The sequence below is a fragment of the Vanessa cardui genome, chromosome 25 (genome assembly GCF_905220365.1).
Source record: "Vanessa cardui chromosome 25, ilVanCard2.1, whole genome shotgun sequence".
Classification (NCBI taxonomy): domain Eukaryota; kingdom Metazoa; phylum Arthropoda; class Insecta; order Lepidoptera; family Nymphalidae; genus Vanessa; species Vanessa cardui.
In genome coordinates this window covers 621848-647660 of record NC_061147.1, presented here as the reverse complement: position 1 = coordinate 647660, position 25813 = coordinate 621848, and the positions used below count along the sequence as shown (strand labels likewise).

The 25813-nt window shown below is 32.7% G+C and overlaps 2 protein-coding genes across 2 annotated transcripts in view; both read left to right on the top strand.

Moving 5' to 3' along the window:
- The first annotated feature begins 6797 nt into the window (after positions 1 to 6797).
- Positions 6798 to 11673, top strand: LOC124540565 (facilitated trehalose transporter Tret1-like). The gene is made up of 3 exons (XM_047118241.1): positions 6798 to 6938; positions 9563 to 9698; positions 10238 to 11673. The coding sequence occupies exons 1-3, from the start codon at positions 6915 to 6917 to the stop codon at positions 11518 to 11520; spliced, it is 1443 nt and encodes a 480-aa protein (XP_046974197.1). The 5' UTR covers positions 6798 to 6914; the 3' UTR covers positions 11521 to 11673.
- Positions 11674 to 23389: 11716 nt separating this feature from the next.
- Positions 23390 to 25813, top strand: part of LOC124540429 (facilitated trehalose transporter Tret1-2 homolog) — a 64112-nt gene continuing 61688 nt past the window's right edge. Inside the window, exon 1 of the mRNA XM_047117983.1 lies at positions 23390 to 23488. The gene's annotated coding sequence lies outside the window, so the exon portion shown is untranslated. The remainder of the gene's footprint in view (positions 23489 to 25813) is intronic.

The window sequence follows — 25813 nt, the reverse complement described above, 5'->3', positions numbered from 1 at the left end:
GTACTAATAACCATAATAAAAAACACTATAATCATTCGAAGATATTATAATTATCATATTAGGAATCAAATAATGAAAATGTTACGTCGTCATCTACACGAGTTACATTATTCAATAACAAAATCAATCAAAATCAAAATAATCTTTATTCTAGTGGGCTTTTACAAGCACTTTTGAATCGTCAAATAACAATTAAGTGAAGCTACCACCGGTTCGGAAAGTAGATTCTAACGAAAAGAACCGGCAAGACACACAGTAGTTACTCTTTTTCAACATTTAAAAAATACAAAGTCATAAATAGTTGGACAGACTATATTAGCACTTTGATGTTCCTTGCTAACTTGGACGCTAAATTTGGGACATGCGCACTGTGGTTATATCAAAGATATAAGTGTCGGAAATGTTGCAAAGATAATAATAATAATGTATATTTACTCGACGAGATACCTCGTATGTAAACACGGTAAGACAAGCGTGTTTAATCCTATTGTATAACTGTTTACTGAATAACATTTATCTTTTCAACCATTGCGATAGAAATATTAATTTTTTTATTTTAGTTTTAATTTTTTAGTATATTTTATGTATCTATATATTTATTGTATTTGATGACCAATGTTAGCGATATCAGCTAAGAAAATGACCACGACGAGCGTGGGATGGCGTGCACCTTGTTCGTCGTGTGGCTGTCCCACACGATCAGCTTGCCGTCCTGGCTGGCCGACACCAGGTTCCTGGGGGACGCGGCGGCTGGAGTTAGCTCAGCGGTCTTTACACAGTTACATACATTTATTATGGCGATTTGAAATGTTCAATTGTTTTTACTTGCAACATTTTTATATTCAGGTTGTTAGTAATGATAAATATTAATATGGATTAAAAAAATGGAGGAAAAAACCTATTTCCATATTAATATTATAAATGCGAAAATAACTCTGTTTGTCTGTTTCGCTTTCACGCCAAAATTACTAAATTTTTTATTACCATTTTAATTGAAATTTGGTACGCAAATAGTCTAGAGCCTGAGAAAGGACATACTGGCAGCCTGGTAGGCTACTTTTTTGGAAAAAAAGAGGAAAGACCTCTTTCTATACCAATCATAAAAGTGACATTTTCGGTTACTTTATAAATATATTAATATTCTACGCAAGTAAAGCTTCGGGTAACGGCTATATCACGATATGAACTTCGTCTTTCTATTCATATGAATCGTATCAAAATTCGTCCAGGGTTTCTCAAAAAGTTGACTGATTTACAGGCAGAAGCAGAAAGCGACTTCGTTGTGTAGCAATTAATATTATTGCCTTTTTACACATAACTTTTCGCATATAGGCACAGTATTCAATTGGTTAGGTTGAATCTGAAAATTTGAAATATTTCATTAAATAATCCTCTACTAATGCAATTGTTTTGCAGAAACCAAATTTGTTTTCTGATATTATTTTTTTTCTCAAACGTATCGAAACAGATTTTGTTTAGATGCCCTAGAATTAACGTTGATGAGTGTTTCCATGGCGCGTGTTTAATTCCACAGACATTTTTAACTTTGCCGTTTCGTAAATTTAAATCTTTTGTAAAAAATACATTTGTAAAGAAGGCATATTATTCAATACAAGATTATGCAGACGATAAAAAAGCGTGGAATTAATACTCGTTGACTTACAGACAGGATAAATTACATACATAAATATTTGTAATTAATTAACATGACTGTATTTTTAAATATTGAAAAAGAGTAACTGACTTTCTTGCCGATTCTTTTCGGTAAAATCTATTTTCTAAACCGGTGGTAGCTTCACTCAATATAGTTGTTAGATGATTCAAAAGTGCTTGTAAAAGCCTACTTGGATAAAGTTTATTTTGATTTTTTTTTGCATGATAGAAAGACAAACCAGGCTATCAGTGACGTCATCTTTATTATCTGATATAGAGGAAACTCATTTTAAAAAGATAAGCACCTAATCGATATGACTGCATAGAGAGACAGCCTTATCACAAATGGCGATCTCTTACAGACAACCTCGTGCGTAGTAAGATTTGACTTACTAGGTATTTATCGTATCTACTATAAAACGCCTATGTTTTTCCACTGATTAGCTATTATATGTCATTGATAACTAGGTGTGCTTTAATTTATAACCTATATTTAAGGTTAATCCTGGATTTTTTTACGCTCTTATAGATTAATTTACGAAGAAGTTTTGCTCTTTTAGTTTAAGGTGCTATTTCATAGCATAGAGTCAGAGCCAGATTATCCGTTAGGTAGTGTTGGAACCTAGAATCCTAGAATATAACTAAAATTATAAGCGCGAATATTTAACGAGAAGTTATATGAAAGCCGGCTTTCATGATATGGTCATGTTATACAGAAGAGTGAGGATCACGTTGGAGGCAACCTCCAGGCAGGTCAAGTATGGACGTAGATTGATATGTGAAAGACGTTATGGCAGGAAATAATTTTACCAGTGGGATGACGTCATACAGAGAAGTAAGGAAGAAAAAGACATGCTGCGCCAACCTCAAAAAAAATAGGATAAGGGCAAAAGGATGATGATGGTAAACGTGAACATTTAGATGGATGGATTTTTATTACAATCACGCCAGAACAGATAAAAGGATCTTAAACGTTTGGCACAGATATAGAAAATAGTATAGAATATCATATATTTTTTTATTCCATAAAAATATAACACCTACAATAGAGTCATCTAGGAAACTAGTTGGACAATAAGATTATAAACTGTTAATGTTAATTATTGAAATATATCTCCTGTTAGTTTAGAGTGATGAAATAATTGTATTACAATTTTGAATAAAATAGCCTTTAAGTAGGAATAATTTACTGTGAAAGTTATAAATCGGTACCCCAGAAACGAAGACAGATAAAGAAAGACGGGTAAGTACATAAGGAATGGAGAAAAGAGTCATAGATAGAAAATAGTGGAGGATATTAGAGGAGACCTACGACACCTATTTGCAACCAAGTCAAATTGTGCACTTCAGGTTACAGATATTAAAGAAAGATCGACGAGAACGAAGAGACTGTTTAGCTCGTTAAAAATGAATTGTAGACCCGTAATTAGTTTGTTAAGATATTTTGCATATTTACATCAGCCTCTTAAAGTGCACTTATAAGGAATGCACTTTTTGGAATAAAATTTGAATCTTAGACAAAGTTTCGTTACTTTTGCCTTGTTTTAAATAAACTATTTGCATATTAATTCACTAAAACGAACTTTTGACGATCAGCAAAGTAAGTTATATCACAAGTACCGTGTAACAGTTTGTAAACTTAATAAATTCTCGCGCTATGGAATTGCTTTAATATTAGTTGTAGGCGTTTATATAGTGATATATTTATTGTATCAAAAAACCATTAAATTTAATTTCAGCTAAAAGTTGCTGAAGATTTTGGTTTAGCAATATCAAATAAGTGAAATTAAAGACATTTCTAAACTCGAAAACAATGCTATAAATAATAATGATTATTGCTTAATGACGAACTATCAAACATTTATGTATACTAGAAACAGAAAGGGTCCCTTATTTGGTCCTTGTGGAACACCTTTTTCTAACGCAGATTCAGAAGACTTTATTGCATTACTAAAAACTTGATGTACTCTTTGACTTAAGTATGAAGCAACAAGATCAAGAGTGTTATCTTAAATGTCGTAGTATTTAAACTTATAAAGAAGCGTCTCGTGTTCCACACAATCAAATGATTTAGACAAATCATAAATACTATAATAGTATTCTGTGATTTTTATAATTAGTATTAAAACTTTCAATAGGTTTTAAATAGTTTTACGACATCTATTGCAGATACTGCTTGAAATGAAAAATTAATAACGGATTTAAAATGATTATTATTTAATAATCTAGATGCATGTTAATGATGATTTTAAATGAAATGTTATCAAAAATTATTTCAAATAAGTTTACAACTTCTAATTCAGAATTTGTGTGTTGTACATATAACACACAAATCAATAACATTATTGAAGAAACGAAATGGCTTGAACATAAACTATTCGCATTGTCAGTGACAAGTGTACGAACTAAACCGAATCCACTAAATAATTCACATATTTTATAATAACTGCATTGCTGTGTGTGATTGATGTGAGGTGATGACGTGATATATATTGAAAGCACATGGAGATGATTGTTTAGTTCCCAATAATCTATGAAATCATTTACAGACAATGGTCTCCAATACGTAATGCTTTGGAACAAAGCTTAAGTAATGATACCTCTGTATATCTTTACTAACATAAAAATTAATAACATCCAACACTTAAAGAGATACAAAATTTTAATTAAAAATAGTTACTGTACAATTCTTGTTCGCGTGGAATGGTGGCAAGAATGCTAGGAGCACTTCCCCAGTTAATTCGCAATTCCGATCCTCTGGGCAAAAAACTAATCAGCCCTCCCGTCCCCAGTGGAGCCAATAAGGCGAGGTGTTGTACTTTTGATGAAATTTTTTGCTACACTACTCCGAGGGCCAAGTTTTTCGACGTCAGATGGGACTAAAAAGTAATTCGAATATTTAGACCAATATTTATTTTTTTGCTTCATCTTTTTCCGCAGCGTCACTGGCTCTTGACATTCCTTAATAATAATTTTCTTTATTTGTCTGTTTGCCAAACTCTTCTCTTATACGAGACGCAAACGACCTCAACCTACCTTAGTACCTTTATAAATAGACCCGATAAAGGGAGTATCATTTTATTATTTTATTATTGGGTATATTTATAGTATAATTAAAACGTTTTACCTCATCATTACTTAACAATTTTTGTGAGTACAAGCAGATAAAGATTACAAGATCAACAACAACATGTATTCGCAACACAATCACACAATCTTAAATACTCGTAGATAAGACACTGTAACTAAGTATTTGATTCAAAACAAAAAGGGAATGAATCGTAGGTACATGTACATAGATCAATTTGATTTTTATATCATTATATAATAAACAAAAAAAAAATACAAAGTCTGTTTAAATCAAATCTTGTAAAATATACTTTGGAATTCTCACGTAAGCTACAGTTTTGAATAAGTCCAATTATCTATAAACATATCTATACATTTATAGATCTATGGTACCTGTGCCGTTAAAGGTTGAGTTCCTTCTTCTGGACCTAATTCTGGACGTAAAAAAAGATCACGATTAAAAAATAAATATTCATCTCCATTGAATTAGAGCAATGAGTTCAGCTTGCAAAACTAATAAACATTGCGAGTTAAATAAGATGTTCTTAAAAAAAAGTAAAGTAACAGCCTTTAAATTTCCCACTAATGGGCTAAATCCTACTCTTCCATTAAGGAGAGGGTTTGGAACATATTCCACCACGCTGTTCCAATGCGGGTTGGTGGAATACACATGTGGCAGAATTTCTATGAAATTTGTCACATGCAGGTTTCTTCACGATGTTTTCCTTCACCGCTGAGCACGAGATGAATTATAAAGACAAATGAAGCACATAAACCAGAGGTGCTTGCCTGGGTTTGAACCCGCAATCATCATGGTTAAGATGCCCGTGTTCTAACCACTGGGCCATCTCGATGAGATGTTCTTATTAAACCAAAATCAATCAAAAGTAATCAAAGCAGATAGCACAATATAAATGTAAAAGTAGTTGTAATATCGTATGTATAATTAACTAGTTGTGGCCCATGACTTCACTCGCGTTTCAGGGGCTTGATTTTCTGGTGTCAGGCTAAAAAGTAGCCCATGTTCAAGTTGAGTTCAAGTTCGTTTGTACAAAATTTCATGAAATTCGGTTCAGCAGTTTGGTAGTAAAGCCACAGACAGACAGTTACTTTCACATTTATTATATGTAGTAGTATAATTTAGTGCTCTCTCTTCAACGTGTGAGTCTGTTCTTAGGTAGTCTTATCTAATTAATTAGATAGGTAGTCTTAATTAGACTACTTGTCTAAGTCTTAATAATAATTTATACGTAACGTAGGTCGTAGTAGTTCTTGCTAAGTTTGAACTCAGGCAAAATAAGTAGGAAACGCTGTCTTAATTAAAAGAGGGATAATGATTAAATGTTAGCATAATTGCTCCGTGGAATTATTATTCCAATTCTCTTGGTGAAAACTACCACCACTGTTTAAAACTAAGTCTAACTAGAACATAACTATTGATAATTTAATGATTAGATCAGTATTTGGTACAATATATTTTGATTTTTCAATCAGCATGGCGGGTCGGCATGTCGAAGGCGACTAGTGTAGCTCATTCTTATTGACTGTACTGGTCGTCTTCGCATTTGGACTCCACTTCCAGCTACCATCAGGTGGATTGGAGTCATATGCCTTCCCGGAAAGTATAAAGAAGCAGCGAGAAGAAGAGAAGAAGGGGAAACAAGAGAAGAGTAACAATATAATCAATCTTCTGATTTTATAAGCTGGTCTGGGCAAGTGTTACCTACTCATCACAATTTACAGCCAAACAATAATTCTTAGTTTTATTTGTGTTCCAGTTTGAAGGGTGATTTAGTTATTGTATGCGCATTTTCAATGTATGGGATGTTTATCATTACTTACATTGGCAAAGTCTGTGTTCAGAAGTGACAGTTACCATCAGGTAATGATTAGATGAATATACAAAAGTTCAGCTCATTTGTATAGCTTCTCTTTTTAATAGACGACTACGAAAACCAACAGCAATATCCTGAAATAAAAAATATGTTATAATATTATTTAAACTCGTTGATATGATAATCGTTGTAATTCCACACAATAAACTTTAGTATACCGAAGTAATCCCTTCATTGCCTACAATCTAGTCAGTTGACAGTATATTTCAGTCAAATCGTAGCGTTTGTAAAAGGTGGCAAAAATTGCATACTTCATGAAAATATAAAAGGATATTAATTTCATGTAAATCGATAATTATGGTTACGCCGGCTGTAAAACAGGTTTGAATATTTCATTCATTATTTACATCGTTAAGGAACAGTGAATAAAAAAGTAATTTATGTTTATTATCTTATTTTAATAGGGACTTGATACCTATAGATTAAAATATAGGATCTATATTTAAATCAAGCAAACATTTAATGATAAAGCAAACTATTTTATCCAGCTCTTGGGACCAATTATATATTTTGTAAGCTTTAAAAAACTTTCAGTTGGAGCTTAAATATGATATTCGTTTTTTATTTTACTATCGTTCTATAAATTTTATCTTTTATATATTGTATGAAATTTCATTTAATTTAATTTTTCTACGTGTGGTATTTATTGTAATAAATATGGAATGCCGTTACAAAAAATATTTTATATAAACGTTTTATTATATTAGTATTGTTTATAAAATTGTTTGTATTTTGAACCACTAACGTTATTTATGTATAAACAAAACAAGCCTTTAAAATGCTTTTAACTAATAATATCGATTTTGCACATCAATTTTTTTTAAAGTAGTAATTGCTGGCTATAAATTTTGTTTCTAATAATATTATATAAATAATATTCATAATTTATTCCAGGAAGCTTAATAAAATCATTTCTATTTTGAAATAAATATTGAACATATACTAATTAAAAACGTAGTAAAATATTCTAAAAGTAATGACTGCTCGTTTTTAATTTAATTTAAAACAATTGAAACGTTAATTAAAAACATTAAATAATATGAAAGATGTTACAAAAATTAACAAAACGTTCCAAGTAACATGATCTAGTAGAGTTGTATTTTTATTTTATACTTTTTGAGTAAAACAACCAAATGATTGGACAATGAGGAATGGAAATGAAAATATACTTCACTCAAGTATACTTTCTTCGTGCTTACATGCACTTTTGAACTGTCACGTTATAGAACTGTATTAATTGAAGCTATTTCCGTTTCGGAATGTACCCACTCACTAACCAGGAAGATCTCTACCATTTAAAACAATGACAAATAGTCATCTATATAATCGTGTGTTCTATATATGCTTTTTTTATTGATGCATTTTTTACAAAGGGTCTGATTCTTTTTAGTCATTTCGTTCCGTAATTATACTTGCTTTATAATTAATTACACTTGGACTAATTTAGTTCCTTGTCTTAGCACGCTGGTCCAGGTAACTCAACAAAACTATTAGTTAATGTTACTGTTGTATTCCAGTTCCTAGTTTGAGTTAGTCAATGTAATTTGAGAAAAGGGAAAAACATCTCAGTTTGATTGCTTACTGGCGATGTAAGGAATGTCAAAAGATTTCTTACAAAACCAATATCTAACAGATAAGAGAAACAAATATTAACGTGCCTAAATCATAGAATATTTTACTATAGCAGGAAACAAAACGTCAAAACTGATATCGAATAAACATTATATTTGTATAGAGTTTAAAATATTTCGCTTAACAGTATAATTAGCAATGGATTACTTCGAAGCAAACATGTAATCAGATTTAGATACTTAGCAAAGTTTTAGTGTTTTAGGTGTGCGATTAACGCGCCGCCAAAAACAGTTTGACGTATTGAATTTCTGTGTCAATCATGCGAATAATTTAAACTAGCAGAATTACAATGCTGTAAAACTTGAAAATTTACTTGTTTTAATATTAACTAGCGACCCACACCGACTTCGCTTGGGTGCAAAGCTGATACTAAATGTAGTATAGAATTTGTTTATTTACAACATCAAATTAGAAACTTCTCAAATTATCAGCGTTACTCTTTGTATTGTATACGAAACCCCCTTCGAATCACTTTATCTATTAAAAGAAACCGCATCAAAATCCGTTGCGTAGTTTTAAAGATTTAAGCATACATAGGGAATATAAGGGATATAGGAACAGGGAAAACTACTTTGTTTTATACTATGCAGTGATATTATTTTTATAAAATATCAAATTCTATTTTATTTAAGACTACTTGTTACTGTTTAGGCATAACCAATAAAATAGTAGCTTATGTAGTCTTGGGGTTCAAACTTGGTTCAAACCAAGTATGCTAGACTTAAGATAAACTATGAAAATAATAACCATAATTTTGGCTAAATTTATTAGTGTTTGAAAGTTTTTATAATCGTTGTATTGGTATTATTACTAAATGTAGTGATTGTGTATCAATCTTTTATCATATATATTTAATTTAGCAACAAAAGTATTTTCGTATAAAATATATACCTACTAAACATGCGACCTGGCTTCACGCGGTTGCTATTTAATAATAAATAAAACGTAAATTGAAGACCGTTTTTTTTTTGGGCAGTATTTCGTATTAATTAACTTCTTATTTCAGTAAAGATTATTTGAAATTGGAGACGTTCTTACAAATGCAATATCCATCTTTTATTGGAACAATGAAGAGGATTATACAATGTTTACACTATAAATATAAATACATCTGAATTAATTAAAATCCGCAGTGTCAATGGTGATGTTCTTAGTATCAAATATCTTATGTGATGGATAAAAAAATAACATACCTGATCCCTGATAACATGACATTCTTAGGACAGTCGTGTAATAAGTTTGAACAGAGGGTTTTCCCAGCCATGGGAATTAACCTTTAGTGGTTATGTAGTTTCAAGTTTTAATGGTTTCAGACATGGGCTGTAATGGGTGTGCTCCTCAACATGTTGGGACAGGGTATGGTCTTGAGCTTTCCTTCAATATTGCTTCCATCTCTCTTCGCGCCAGATTCAAAGATACCAGCTGACATACACATGGCTTCTTGGGTAGGTATGTATATTTTTGGACTATTTATTACACTTTACTACTTTTCTATAAGTATCAAAGTTGTTTGACCGTATCACATATGAATCTTTTTTACGATATCTGATTGTTACATTGTTATTGTTATATATCTCAAAAGGATCTCGATCCGGCTCGAAGGACCAATTTTATGTTAAATACTGGATATCACTTTACACTGCAATTCATGTTCACTTTAAAATCATAGACACATTAAAAACTAGTTTTTTTTATGACTTTCTAATAATAAATGAATAATTATGAAAAACGTAATAGCTCTCGTTTATAAATTTATATGAATAAAATCTTAAATTTTTATTTATAAACAATTACCTCCAATTGCATACATTTGAAATATATGCAATATATTGAATTACATTACTTCTCTATTGTATGCTAGAGTATCATTTAGTCTAAAAATTAACATATATTATTTTTTTTTATTTTTTTTTAATATTTTGAGATTGGAATACTTAAAATAATGTTAATAAATAAAATTATGACACCTTTATAAATTTATTTTTCAGCGTCATGTATTGGAATTGCTGGAATACCAGGTTTCATGACCTCGTCTTTCCTAATGGACATGTATGGGCGAAAATTAGCACACGCAGTTGTTGTCGTGCCAGGAATTGTAGGCTGGCTTTTGATATACTTCGCTACTAATATAACTGTTCTTATAATCGGACGATCATTATGTGGCCTGGCAGCTGGTGCCACCGTGTCCTTAGGGGCGGTTGTGATCGGAGAATATACCAGCCCAAGAAATCGAGGAATGTTCCTTAACTTGAAGACAACCGCTGTTTGTATTGGGAACATGATTGTACACATATTAGGGCACTTTTATGCTTGGAAAACTGTCGCACTTATCGCTCTCATCCCCCATATTCTGGCTTTAATAATAATAGCCACATGGCCAGAGAGTCCAGCGTGGCTAGCTTCTAGAAAACGGTTCGATGAAAGCGAAAAGTCATTTTATTGGCTCAGAGGAAAGACCAACGAATCCAAAAAGGAACTGGGAGAAATGCTGAGAGCTCAGAAGGAGAGAATTGAATATCCATCGTCGAAATCAATATCCACTAAATGCTTGGACTTTTTCAAAAAGTTTACTCGAAGAGACTTCATTAAGCCGGTGATAATTATATTATTCGGTGGACTTCTTCTAGAATCGTGTGGAAGACATATTTTCCCAGCTTACGCTTTACAGATCATTGAAGAGGTAACAGGGAATAAGTCACAATCGTTTTACTACACTTTGGGAATAGATTTGATTATTTCCGCTAGTGCCATATTTTCATCAGTTCTTGTGAAAATCATGAAACGACGCACCCTTCTGTTTGGAAGTGGTTTTGCGGCGTTAGCTGTTCTTATGTGCGTCTGTTTATACTTATACCTGTCTGCAAATGATTTGATTTCTAAGGATAAATCCTGGATAGCCGTAGCGCTATTTGCTTTGTATTTCATTCTAGCAAACTTAGGATGTACTCCAATACCGCTGGCCTTATTGGGAGAAGTTTTTCCTCTGGCCCATAGAGGTGCTGGATCATCAGTGGCCGGGTTCATTTTGTCCATTTACGTTATGGCTGGAATGCAAGTGACACCGTATTTGTTGGTGAGCGTTAAAGTTTATGGAACATTTGCTGTTTTTGGAGCAGTCATGGGATTAGCGTTAGTGGTGCTGTGTTTTGTCCTACCTGAAACCAAAGACAAAACTTTACAGCAGATCGAAGATTACTTCAACTTCGGAAGATTCAGGGATGAGGATGTGGAAAACGACGAGGAAGTTAAGATGAAGATGATACCGAATTAACGGTGACGTGATGAGATGTGTGAACTGTGATTTGCGATAAAAACGAGTGCGTTGTTAGTTATAAGATAAATTTTCTGATTACTTTTAAGATAATAAGCATTACATATAACATACATAATAAATAATTTTTAAGACATAAAATTCTTTTATATCTATATTTGTTTAATTTGTAAATTCTCTGAACCTTATGATCTACATTTTCTGACCTTTTTATTTTTATCTATAAAATAAATCGAATATAAATTAATAAACTACTTGTATACTATCGGTTATTTATCAAATATTCCAAATGCTAATACTTTAATGTAATCAAGACGCTTTCGTGATAACGAATCGACAGTTTTCAATTATCTACACATATAATAAAATTGGATTTTCTGTTTGTAATATTATAGCCTAGCCCTTTTTTACGCATATGTTATGCGTAAAATAGGGCATATCATAATAACGTTTTTTACTATTTTTGTGTGTTTGTCTGTCCGTCTGTTTGTTCCGGCTAATCTCTGGAACAGCTAGACCGATTTTGACTGGGAGATAACTTATATAATACTTACTTAACTTAGGTTACAATAATATTCTTTTTTGTAAAATTCAAACGCGTACAAAGTCGCGGGCACAGCTAGTTATATATAATAACAGGACACGAAATGTTTATATACATTTGAGAGAAGTATTTTGTAGATATGAAAGACCAACAAGGCAATGTTGACAATATATCTTTGTTTATACACTAAAGCCATTCCATGCTTTTGAATAGATACATTCTGGTCCAGGGCACAAACCCTTTGACATAAAATATTCCAAGTCTGTAAATTTCCTACTGCTGGGCTAAGGCCTCCTCCTTTTTTGTGGAGAAAGTTTGGAACAAATTCCACCACGCTGTTCCAATGGTTTGGTCGAATACACATGTGGCTGAATTTCTATGAAATTAGACACATGCAGGTTTCCTCACGATGTTTTCCTTCAACGCCGAGCACGAAATGAATTATAAACACAAATTAAGCACATGAACTTTCAGTGCTTGCATGGGTTTGAACCCATTCTCGGCTCAGTGCTTAGAAATCCACAAGTTTATATCAATACTGCTGACAATGAAACAACCATTGTTATTAAAAGGAAGGAATGAAAGAATGATGTCCAAAAAGGCAATTAATATAATTCTCAAAGCTCAATGAAAAGCCTGCCTCATTATAATACCCTCACGAAATATATCATAGGTTAACAATTAATTGATCGATGTTAATCATATACATATAATAAAATGGGAGAGTTTGTTTGTAATATTAAAATAACAGCTTTTTATTGAATGCATATACATATAGCAAAATAACATTTTAAAATTTTCACCTGTCTGTCTGCTTGTTCTGATTAATCTCTGGAATGGCGGGACAGATTTTTGGGACTTTCACTAGATAGCTGAAGTAATAAGGAGTAACTTAGGCTACAACAATAACTTTTTTGGTAAATTTACCACTACTGGTCCACAAATAAGTTACGACTAGCCCCGGCTTTGCCTTTAACAATAATCTATTACATCGTTTTGATTCATCTTTTTATTCAGCGTTAGTTACCAAAGCGTATGAAACCAGTTTTTTGGGTAAAAAACCACACACCACTACAGTTCAGCAATCTTTTACAAAATCATAAATACAAAATTTCAACTTTCATCGCTCTTAGTATTAATGGAAACACCAAAATGATATCAAAATCCATAGAGGGTTTAGTGGAAGTTAATACAGATAGAAACACACACAATGCGATTTTGTTTTACACATAAATATAGTAGATAGGAGAAGTACGACGAAAATGTAACTCGAGGATGCAAACCGCAGTTGAAGAAAACATGATAAACGATATCGTATTTATAATTTATCTCGAGGTCGAAAGAAAAATATTGTGAGGAAACCTGCATCCGTTGGTAACACATCTGCGCTATGTTTATCCAATTTCCACAAACCACACACAAATTCAGCTGCCCTATATTAATATTTCCAAATCATATAAAACATTTTTTGAGGTCAATGTATTTGGAATATTTTTAATCTTTTATTTTCTTATCCATATCCATTATCGGCTTACAATAAAGTCAATCGTGCTGATTTATGTATATGACTGTTATAAAACTTTTCAATTGATTACAGAACGATTATTTTGGACGTCTGATTGTACTGAATCTTTATTGCATGTGACAGACAGACAAATAGGCTATCTGACTATAAATAGACACTATAATTGAGTACATAATAATTCAGAATTATCAGAGTTGGTGGGTTTTGCAGACTATGATCAGAATAAAAAAAAAACTTTTTATTTTAGGACTAGCCCATACAGTGTTAGTAAGACAATGTTTTCTTAAGAATCTAATATTATTGTAATTAAAAAATTTAACATTTATGAGGAGCATCATATATTCTACCGCAAAACAGTAATTTTGCACTAGACTACCTATTATTAGTCATTAGTCATTAGTATAGTTGTGGTGAGTTAACCAGTGTAACAAGGGACATAGTTCTCAAGGTAGGTGGCACATTGGTGTTATATTGATGTAAGAAATGGACATTATATCTCAAAGCGTCGATATATGTATCGGCGGTAGTTACCACTTACTATTTGCCCATCCTCCTAACTATCTAAAGACCTAAAATCATAAATAAATAAAGATAAATATGAGACAACATCACATACATCACTCTGATCCCAATGTAAGTAGCTAAAGCACTTGTGTTATGGAAAATCAGAAGTAACGATACCACAAACACCAAGACCCAAGACAACATAGAAAACTAATGATAATCTACATCGACTCAGCTGGGAATCGAACCCAGGACCTCGGAGCGGCATACCCATGAAAACCGGTGTACACACCACTCGACCATGGAGGTCGTAGAAAATCATAATTGTGTATGTTGGTGTTAAGTAGTAATCTCCAATACTTTACCAGATTGGATAATAAAGCCTTACAACCTAGCCACAAGAACAGTGAGGCGCCACAGGCAAATGGTCTAAATAGGTGGAGGTCGATACGTAGATGGTGGTAGTAACCTTATTGGTTGGAATCCTTGAAGCGTGTATTATTTGCATATCTTTGTGATATTCATTTCAATTATTGATTACAAGTGTCAGACAAATTAGCATATTTTAATTTCTATATAAATATTAAAAATGTGAAAGTAACTCTGCCTGACTGTCTTTCTGTTTCACAGAAACCCTGAACCGAAATTGTGAAATCTAATTTTGTATGAAGCAAACATGAACTCCAACAAAGGACATAGGCTACTTTTTTGCCAAACACATGATAACTAACGCCCTGAACGAGAAAAACCGCGGGAGACTAATAGTTATTTATAAGAGAAAGGACATTTTTCCTTTTTTTTATGGTATAGGTTGGCAGACGAGCATACGAGCCACACGCTGGTAAGTGGTTACCATCACCCATAGACAATGACGCTGTAAGAAATATTAACAATACCTTACATCGTCAATGTGCCACCAACCTTTGGAACTTAGATGTTATGTGCCTTGTGCCTGTAGTTACACATTATCATTTAATCCATTGGTGCACTTATAGAAAAATATTACCTTGACATTTTGGATATCGCCGAGTTCTTGTGCCAATTCTATTAACTTAAAATGATAAGGATACGTTTCTGACTGTATTACACAAAAAGCAACCTCAATTGATTTGCAATTGTTATTCTGCGAATTTATAACGGTGACGATACGTTCTCGATTCGAACTCGATGCAACTTCGACCGGACTGCAACTGGATCGCTGTGTTAGTAGAACAGACAAACGGTAAAACGTCGACTACCTCTCGATTCGATTTCGATTGTGATAAAGTGATAACTCTGTATCAAAACTTATTTCTAGTGTTAGTTATATTGCACATAATAATATATATCAATAGTGTTATCCTTGCCGTACTGTTTATGGGATGATAACTGTTAATAGAATCGGTTATGGTCTCATTTTGAAGAGCTGCAGCCATGCAGAAAGATTAAGAGGATTCTTGATTTTTTTTTAATAAATTTTTACGATTATATAATGAATTTTAAGAAAAACAAGTTACTGGCCGAAAAGAGAAGAACGCTACGGCTGTATATAAAAAATAAAACGTGCGAATACGCTTCGTCAATTTACAGTGACATTATGTCGAAAAAATCCTGTCACAGGTTTCGAAATAACCCCCTAGTATATTAATAATTATAACAGTAATTTTACAAAATGTACGATAAAACAAAAAATATATATAACTGTACAACCATTTGTTTTAGCTTAAGTTAAGATACAGCAATGTTTAAGTGTATTATTTAGTCATTGTCCAGATAAAATTGTCGTTCTATCCCAAACTATGGGATCTGTATCGTATCTGTAATTCTTAGTGCCTTATAATTCGTTTTGTCAACCCAGAAAGACCACTTTTTATTTATATGTATGTCTACGTAGATTGTCAATGCTGAGTCCGAGTCGAAAAAAAGGTGTTCATCTGCTGGTTACTAAGTATATTTTTAAAGCTTGCTCGTTTGATATGAGTCTTAAAATTAATTTAAGCCTGCAATCTCGACTGCACCGTTCAATCTCCATCGTGTCTTCTCCATCGCACGTGACATTGGCGAAATAATCTGTGCTCTCTTGGCGCAAATAAAAGCCATATATTAAAAAAAAAATTGATATGAGTCTTTTGTAATACGAATAATAAGGTGCTGTTTTTTGATATTTTGTATGCTATGCTCATCGGTATTTAGATAAATAAATAATCTCAAAATCAAAATAAACTTTATGTAAGTGGGCTTTTACAAGCACTTTTGAATCGTCATTTAACAATTAAATGAAGCTACCACCGGTTTGGAAAGTAGATTCTACCGAGAAAAACCGACAAGAAACTAAGTAGTTATTCTAAGACTTATAGTGCAAAGGAGTTTAGTCGGTACTATGGCACATAGAGTAAAGGCAATACAAATATATTAAAATTATGTAAAATTGTATTTCAAGACATTTTTTTTTACTTTTTCATTTGTTTTAATTATATTACTTGCTAGGTATCGTAGGAACGGAATGGAATATTCACTCGCAAAAAAAATCACAATAAATTTCAGTGTACGAAATTATATATATTTTTATTAGTAGAACTTCTGCAATGTGCAGTCATCACAGATCTGAGTAAAACAAATAAACAAAGTCACTTGTATTTGTATTAGATATGATAATGATTTCCTTCGCGATCGAACTGGGTCAAGTTCACGTGCATTGTTTGTTTTCATTCATCACAACTCGTATGTATGTACATACGACAGGAGAAATCAGTGCGAATAATTGTTTGTATGCGGTCTCACAGGGTCATACTAATATTACCTATGATATATGTACGCCTGGCAAGGTTATTGTGCTGAATTATCCTGTTTCCTCAAAATTGTTGATGAAAGATGAATCTACAGCTACATGATACTATCTCGTTTTTTTTTATGTAGCCACCATTGAAAATGGGTGTTGGGTTTTGGAACCCAAATTGGAAAAAGTTGAATCGTTTTTAGGGTTCCGTACGTCTGAATACAAAAACGGAACCCTTATAGGATCACTCGTGTGTCTGTCCGTCCGTCGCTTACAGTCAATTATCTCCGAATCTATTAGACCGATTAAGTTGAAATTTGGTACACATATCAATTCCTGTAACCCAAATACAGAGGTGTGACGTGAGCAGATGAAATGGGGCGTCATTTTTGGGGGGGAAGGGGAAAATTAAAAAAAAAATTCTGAAACTGCATCGTATGGCATATCAAATGAAAGGTCTTGTTGAGAAGATCTTAAATGTATTTTTTTTGTAATTTTAAAATAAATAGTGTCCAAGTTATTCAAGAAAATAGACGAAAATTGACCATTCCCCCCCTTATCTCCGAAACTACTGAACCAAAAATTTTGAAAAAAATACAGAAATTAGTTTTCTCCTTATAGATTATAGGAAAACCTATAAGACGTCCATGATATTAAAATAACATGGTAAATCACTCAATATTGAGCGTACCAACTTACATTTGCAGGTGGAATGTGTGGGAAGAGAAAAAATAAGCCCACAATGAGCATTCTGCGACCAATATTTTAGGAGATATTAACATCGTACAGAACCCTCTTCACGCGAGTTCAACTCGCACTTGTCCCCTTTTTTTTTCTTTAATATTTTGTTGTTTTTTTTGTAGAATATAGTACGTATACGTACCTATAGTCCATTCCAATGACAAAAGGAAACATTCAAAACATACCGTATTTTTCAATATCACAAGTGTTTTGTTGATAATTCCACTATAAGATTAACTACAAACAGTTCTTGATTAATATATCTTCATTTGTAATACAACAATATTTCACTAAACTACATAGATCCACTTTAATTTCACTTCCAAAGTAACGAAAACAGTTTTGTCGACATTCAAGACGCCATTTCTCGATGACGTACATTAAAAATAGAGGCCTCAACTAGGCATGTTCGCTAAACGAATGTAGACGAATGAATTTATACAGATAAAAAATATATTATTTTAGTTTTAAAATTCATTATAGATATATTTTTTTAATATATTTATTTAATTGGTTGTAATATAAAATATGAATTATTTATTAGAAACGTAAAAAGTTACCTAACGATAGATAAAAAAGTTATTTTTATACAGTAAGGTTTTTACATAAAAATAATATTTTTACCAAAAATGTTAAAAGAATTATTTTACTTAAAAATAATCTCTTATCTCGAAATGTAGATCAGTTTTGTGCATAGCAATTTTATAGTTTTGAAAATAATACAATGTTAAGAAAGACATTCGTCTCTCATCTTTCGTATCATGTGCACGGATGCATATTCGGAATTCTCTGAAGTTTTTTATTACGACCTGACTTTGTTTAAACGGAAAATAATTTTAAAATAAAAAAAATATATATCGTTCTTTAGCATTAATTACCCATTCATTCAATTATTTTCACCTCACTAGTCGAGCGCAAATGACATATCAATTCAAGGTCAAAGTTGTTTATTTACCTTTTCTCCTCTTCCCATTGGAATAGACTTTATATATATATTTGTCATGTTATATTTTTATATCCTTTTTTTTAAAACAAACTTTCTTTTTTTTCTTTTTTCATTTAATTATTATTTTAATGGATTATACGATTTTGTTCATTGATTATAATTATTCAAAAGGTTAATAAAGAAATATGTATATATATTTTAGATTTTGAGGTGTGGTCTGGGGAACTGGATAGGGACGCTGTACAGGTCGGACTGGGGGATAATACACACTCATAAATAAAAATAGCTAAACAACAATACTTAGTATTCTTGTTCCGGTTTGAAAAACCCTACGCGTCAATTCTAGCAATAAATCGTCACGAAATCGCAATCAGATCGAATATAGAAAATGAATGAACTTTTTCTACATTGACACGGCCGGGAATCGAACCCAGGACCTCGGAGTGCAAAACCATTAAAACCGGTATACACACTTCTCAATCACGGAGGTCCTCAACTCAATATAATTACAAACCAACGAGCCCCCTTGGTTTCGCACGGGTACAATATTGATACTAAATATACTACATACTTTTCTTGATTCTTTACTATATTGTCCAAGTGTTATATACAAAAACCTTCCTCTCGAATCACTCTATCACCTATGTTCAACAGGGGACAGCCTAAGGCTGATGATGATACATGGGGACAAACAGTAGTAAGCGACTTTGTTTTATACTATGTAATGATGTATATACTTAAGAAGGCATTACATAGCAACGTGCGATGTATTTTTTTTTTCGCTGGAAAAACGCTTTACGCGCTTCCCCCACGTGATGGAAAGTGGGGGGGGGGACTCCCCGGAGCCCTGAACGCCGAGTGCGCCCAAGCACACCGGGTTTACCCACTAAAAAACCAGCGGTACCCTCTCCGTCTTTCGGCGGGCGCCACGGGATCGCTTACGCGTGCTACCGTGAACGATGTATTAGTCAGCATATGTAATAGCAAATGCATTATGTGATCGATGTTCGCAGTCATCTGTCTTCCGTCGGTAATATTATCGCAATCTGACCCAAATCACGAGTACACTTAAAGTGTCAGCGGGTTATATATAAATGAGATGTCGAGGACATTGCTCAGCGATGTAGCACAGATTAAAAAACTATGGATATCAAAATATATTGTCAAAGTACTAAAAACTACAAAGTACTATTCAATATGGAAGTGATTACATATGCTTATTGATAGTCAAAAATCTACTGAATGTTTGGAAATTAACACCTCGCATCTGAGAAGAGCCGGCGAAAGAAACTCAGCCTCAGGATATATATTTTTTAATTTCATGTAAACTACAAGCCACTCATCTGAATTTGGCGTCAAAATGATGAAATCTCTTTTAAATTTAATTTTTAGTATAAAATAGTTCAATTAGTATTGGAATTTGTCAAAAACAATTTACATCTCTGGCGCCACTCTCTAACCGACCAGTAACTTTTTTCAAAATGTAATCAAGAACCTTTTTAATTTGCTGCTCATCTACAGCTAGAACATTTCAAGATGAGACCATGACCGATTTTTTATATGCAGCCATCACTCCATAATCAATGGGATAGAAATGGGCTTTCACTATTAAGATTTTAATAAAAAAAAATGAGGTAGCTGAGATGACCCAGTGGTTAGAACGTATGCATCTTAAGCGAAGATTGCGGGTTCTTAATTTGTGTTTCATTTGTGTTTATAATTCATCTCGTGCTCAGCGGTGAAGGAAAACATCGTGAGGAAACCTGCATGTGTCTAATTTCATCGAAATTCTGCCACATGTGGATTCCACCAACCCGGATTGGAACAGCGTGGTGGAATATGTTCTAAACCCTCTCTTTAATGGAAGAGGAGGCCTTATCCCAGCAGTGGGAAATTTACAGGCTGTTGCTTTGCTTTTAATATTGAAAATGAGGCAGCTTAGGGTAAATATGGTATATTATTGGATGTTATACTATACTAAACCTTGAAGGTGATTTAAATTATCAACAACAACAACAACAGCCTGTAAATTCCCTGCAAATGCAATGAAACCTGCATGTTTTATAAGAAAACTTGTCACATGTCCCTCACCTACCATAATTTGAAGAGCGTGTGGAAATTTGCTGCAGGCTGTGAAAGGGCTTTTACTTCACGTCACTTTTTAGTTAAATAATTAGTTTATGTCAAAACTAAGTTAAAAATACCAAAAAGATCTCGATCACCAATAAACGTTAGTTTGGTTATCTAGTGAAATAATTTAGCAACTTCTTGCAAGGTAGTGTGATTGTTATCAAAATTTAATTTAAATTTTAATTAGAATTTTTTCTTCCTTTTTTTAATAAAGGTAGGAAAAACATTTAAATTAAAAAATATTTAAATAAAATAAAAATATTTTAATTTTAATTTTTTTTAATAATATTTCTATTTTAGATTTTAATTTAATTTAAACACATCTTTTTAACATCTAACAATCATACGAGTGGGCTATACATTTCTGAAGCACACAGACACACAGAATTTGCGTTCATCAGGCTTAAATATCAAGTTGTTTTTTTTTCAAAGAATTCTCCGATACATTAATGCCAACGGCAAAAAGAGAAACTTATACTTTCGATTAATTTTATTAATAATAAACGCAACGTTAAGTAATGTTGAATCTTTCATCTTACAAGATACATCTAAATGTGGAACGCACTCCGAATAAGGTGCTCACTTGTAAAACAAAATTAAGAAATCGAAGGTTGTATGAACCATACACACACTGGGGTTTGTCGTTGCGTAAAAACTTTTGCGTTTAAGTGTTTATTATAGATAGGCAGACTGGCGAACAGCCTACCCAGTGATTGATAACATACATTCTTGCTTTGAGAAACTAACTACTTTACTATGAGAAATTTTAACAACTCACCAATGCTAATCTTAGAAGCAAAAAAGGTATATCTTGTACCCAAAATAACACTGGATTTTTACACTTCACAAACGTCAAAACAACTCAGTAAACCATAGAAAACCACTTGGTGGTAGGGCTTTGTGCAAGCCCGTCTGGGTAGGTACCACCCACTCGTCAGATATTGTACCAAATAACCGTACTCAGTATTGTTGTGTTCCGATTTGAAGGGTGAGTGAACCAGTGTAACTACAGGCACAAGGGACATAACATCTTAGTTCCCAAGGTTGGTGGCACATTGACGATGTAAGGAATAGTTAATATTTCTTACAGCGTTGTCTATGGGTGATGGTGACCACTTACCATCATAGTGACTTACTATCCATAGGTGGCCTATATGCTCGTCCGCCAACCTATACCATAACCAAAAAATAGAAATTAATACTTTAAGATACAACCCTTCATATCACCAATGTACCTGTTATTACATAAAATAAAAAGTGTGACTATTTGCAGGTAGAACAAGAATGCTGTGCAGATAAGTCTGCTCAAAACTTACAGTTCTAATGAGGCATTTATGTATTTAGCTTTAATTCATGTAACAAGTATTTTAAAGTTTTCATTGAATATTAGCATCTATTTTTTATAATTTAATATCAACCTGAAATCAATGTGCCAATTTTTATTATAATTGAATATAATCTTGGCACACTTATCAAGACATTCATCGGCTTTAATCTGTATTTTGACATTCATGACAGTATTTAATATATCCCAACAATACAAATGCACCAGCTTCCTATCTCACCTGTTACACTGGCTGCCTCACATTTCAAACTGGACAAAAATATTGAATATTATTGTTTAGCCGTAGAATATGTGATAAGTATACTATAAATAGACAAGCTCCATAAAGCCCTATCACCAAATAAATACTTTATTCGAAAATATATCATATTATATCTATTAGTATAGTTGTCGCCCACGGCTTCGCTTAGGGTATTGGTTGTCTAGTGTTAAGCAAAAAAGTAGCCTATGTCCTTTCATGGAATTCAAGTTTGCTTCATAGCAAATTTTATCAAATTCAGTTCATTGCTTGGTCGGGAAAGAGCGACAGATAGACTTACTTTCAGATCTATACATTTATAATATTAATATAGATTATACATATTACTATTTCTCACAAGGAATTAACATTGGGCATAATTAATATGACGCAAATTAGTGCCAGCAATAGTGCGGAAATTTGACGCTGAGTAAAATTGTGTATGTTGAAAAAAGAGAAGTTATATCTGCAGTTATTATTACGATTTCGGTGTTTCAATGCCCACAGTGCGAGTGGTCCTTTCCCCGCTCGAGTGCGGACGAGTGACGAGTACAGTCGCGCGGCGTAAGCGGAGAAAGTAATGCATTTGCAAAACTACTGCGGTTCCGCTAGAGTTGGCCGATGTATCGACATATCGATAATATTCACGATAAATAACTTAAAGCTTTTCATAAACTAAACAGTGTATATAATCTTACATTTTCTAATTGTTAATGTATTATACTCTTAATATTCAATACATTTATTCGTGCAATTTGCCCTGCACTTAACAAATCATATTTAATTATTAATAATATTCAAATGCTACAGTGCTTTCATTTAATGGCATAAAAGTATTTTTAAAAAACTGTCCTTTTTCAGGTTTAAACGACTTGAAGTTCTTTGGCTTGTTTATACGAATTTACGAATTTAAAAGGTGATTCTTAATCATTTTTTGAAGTAAATAGAGCTACTAGAATACCATACTTATTAATTTAGGGTTCTGAGACATACAATAGATATATAATATAATCATATTTATAAATAAATTAAGTTAATTTAATAAAAAACATGTATTTCTTTACAAGTATCATCGATACACACATTCACGTCACTAAATCTTCATTAAGACTATCCCCGATTCTAGAATACTCGTTGCGTTTCAAAACTGTCGACCAGTTCGGTTAATTTTATCGCTCGTGATTATAACTCGTGTGTTTTGTGATGTCTGTGTGTGAGATGTTCTCCTCGTGACGTGCAGGTTTGTTGTATCGATAACATTTGTTTGACGGGATGTCACCTTACTAGTGTTAGAATAAGTTTGGAAACTAGTACTAAGTGGTGCTTTGATGGGTACGGATATAAAAATATAAAGAGTATTTTAATCGCATTGGTCAGATATTGATGCAATTTCTTTATAGAGGTTATTTTTTGAAAAGCGTTGTTTTTAACCAGTAGGTTAATACTTATTTAAAAGAATTAGTTACTTGTATTTAATACGTTCAAGAAAGTCAATTTTGTATATATTATGAGTTACCATAAGAATTAATAACAATGCTTAAATATATACAATATGAACTAAAACTAGTTAGGTACTGTATAAATATTGACAGAGTGGAATGGTGGCAAGAATGCTAGCAGCATTTCCCCGTTGAAGAAAAGTGTATTTCAATATTTCTGTAAAAGTAAGATATATTGCACTGTTTTTGCATTATAGTGTTTGTGTTCTTGTGCGTGAGGAAACCTTTCTGATCGAATCAAATTCCGCCAGAAAATTGCCAAGACTTAAGTCGTTAGTAATTTCGCCTTTACATTTAAAATAATCAAAGTATTTCCTAGTTTTATATTACGAAATTCGAATTATTACGAATCAGTCTAGCAGATCAATCGAGATTGCGTAACAAACATAAAAAAAACAAATTCCCAATTGCGTCTTTCGAACTCGCTCCACAAAACAACAAACTTAATTATTAAACGTATAAAATCGATTACTCATTTGCGATTCGAAGTGAATGGGTGCGACCTACATGGATATTCGCCAGTGTGTCAGTTGCTTTGTACCATTACAAATAAATATACTGTAACAAGTCTTAATTGTGATAAATTCGTACAATGCAGCTTCTTAACTTCCAGGCGTATTTAACTATCATAATTTTGTATTTTGTATGTTAAAAAGAGTTTCTTAGTTTCTTGGCGGTTCTTCTCGGTAGAATTTACATTCCGGACCGGTAGTAGCTTCACTTAATATACCTAGTTTGCTAAATGACAAAAGTGCTTGTAAAGCCTACTTGAACAAAGTTGATTTTGATTTTTTATAAATTGAAAAACGTTCACAAAACTCAAGCGTCTGCGAAATAGGTTTTCCTAGCAAACCACAAACGTGCCCGAAATTTGTGCAAAAACTGACGCGCTACTTCAGTTTGTCTCCTTGTGCCTTTATGAACTTCAAAAAATATATATATTTTTTTAAATGTATAGGCTAGCGCTTGACTGTATCACACCTGATGGAAAGTGAGATACAGTCTAAGATGGAGCGCGCTTGCTTAGAAGGTGCCTATTCACTCGGGACTTGAAGGTACCCATATTGTGGGTGGTGGGGAAAACGGAGGTAGGGAGGGTATTCCAGACCTTGGCGGTGCGTATCAGAAACGAGGAAGCAAAACGTTTCGTACGTGTCTTAAATACGTCAACGTCAAATATTACATTATTTATTGTTATAGCGCTCGTAAAAGCCTAATTGAATAAATGTTTTGACTGTTTGGTAAAAACGAAAGTCATATGAGTAAATATTTGGGTCCAGTTTACATGCATTTTTAGCGCTTATCAGCACTATTGCAGGATATCCATGTGAAAAGTAAGATTCTTATGATCTTTCTTCAATATTAACCATTATTATTATTTTAGAATTAAAACTAATATACTATCCGATTGTTTCCTTTAATATATCTGATGAATGATTCGTTTGACTCTTTAAAAGTAAAAGAATCTAACAACTTCACGCTTCCTTAACCATCTATATAATCTATTATATAAAAGATACTCCATATTACTATTTATTTTATTTATTTATGAACAACACATTTATGTAATTAAAAAGAAAAGTTACTTTTTGTCTCTACTTATTTTTCTTATACTTATTAGTTTAGGCTCCTCTCTAGATGGAGCACGACTTTTCCTCCTGGGCAGGTTTGTGTCTGTGGCAGTTTGTCTCTGTGATCTGACACACGCAAGTTACCTCATGATGTGCGTCTTCTCTGCCTAACACGAAACAGATAAAATAGATGGAACTTTTTCTAGATTGCCTCCGTGGTTCAATTTAGATTAACAAGTTTCAGGTATAGATTTCAAATAAGTTATCGTCAAATCTTTATTCAATTAGAATCATTAAACTTACATATTGAGCGTCAAAAATCTTCCAGCGATTCTGTAACAAAACTAAACTCCTGAGAATAAAGAAGAAAAGCAAGACAACAGGGGGACTTTCCATATTTCACGTAATCACTATATTTAAAATTGTAGTAATTAATATATTAAGAGTACTTAGTTCCCAAGTTTGGTGGCACATTGAAGATGTAAAGAATAGTTA

Bases quoted from the DNA above. Each gene is read 5' to 3' on its own strand.
- LOC124540565 (XM_047118241.1), top strand. From the start codon at position 6,915: ATGGTTACGCCGGCTGTAAAACAG. The intron at 6,939-9,562 runs GTTTGAATATTT...TAATGGTTTCAG, and splicing joins TTACGCCGGCTGTAAAACAG to ACATGGGCTGTAATGGGTGT. The intron at 9,699-10,237 runs GTATGTATATTT...TTTATTTTTCAG, and splicing joins ACACATGGCTTCTTGGGTAG to CGTCATGTATTGGAATTGCT.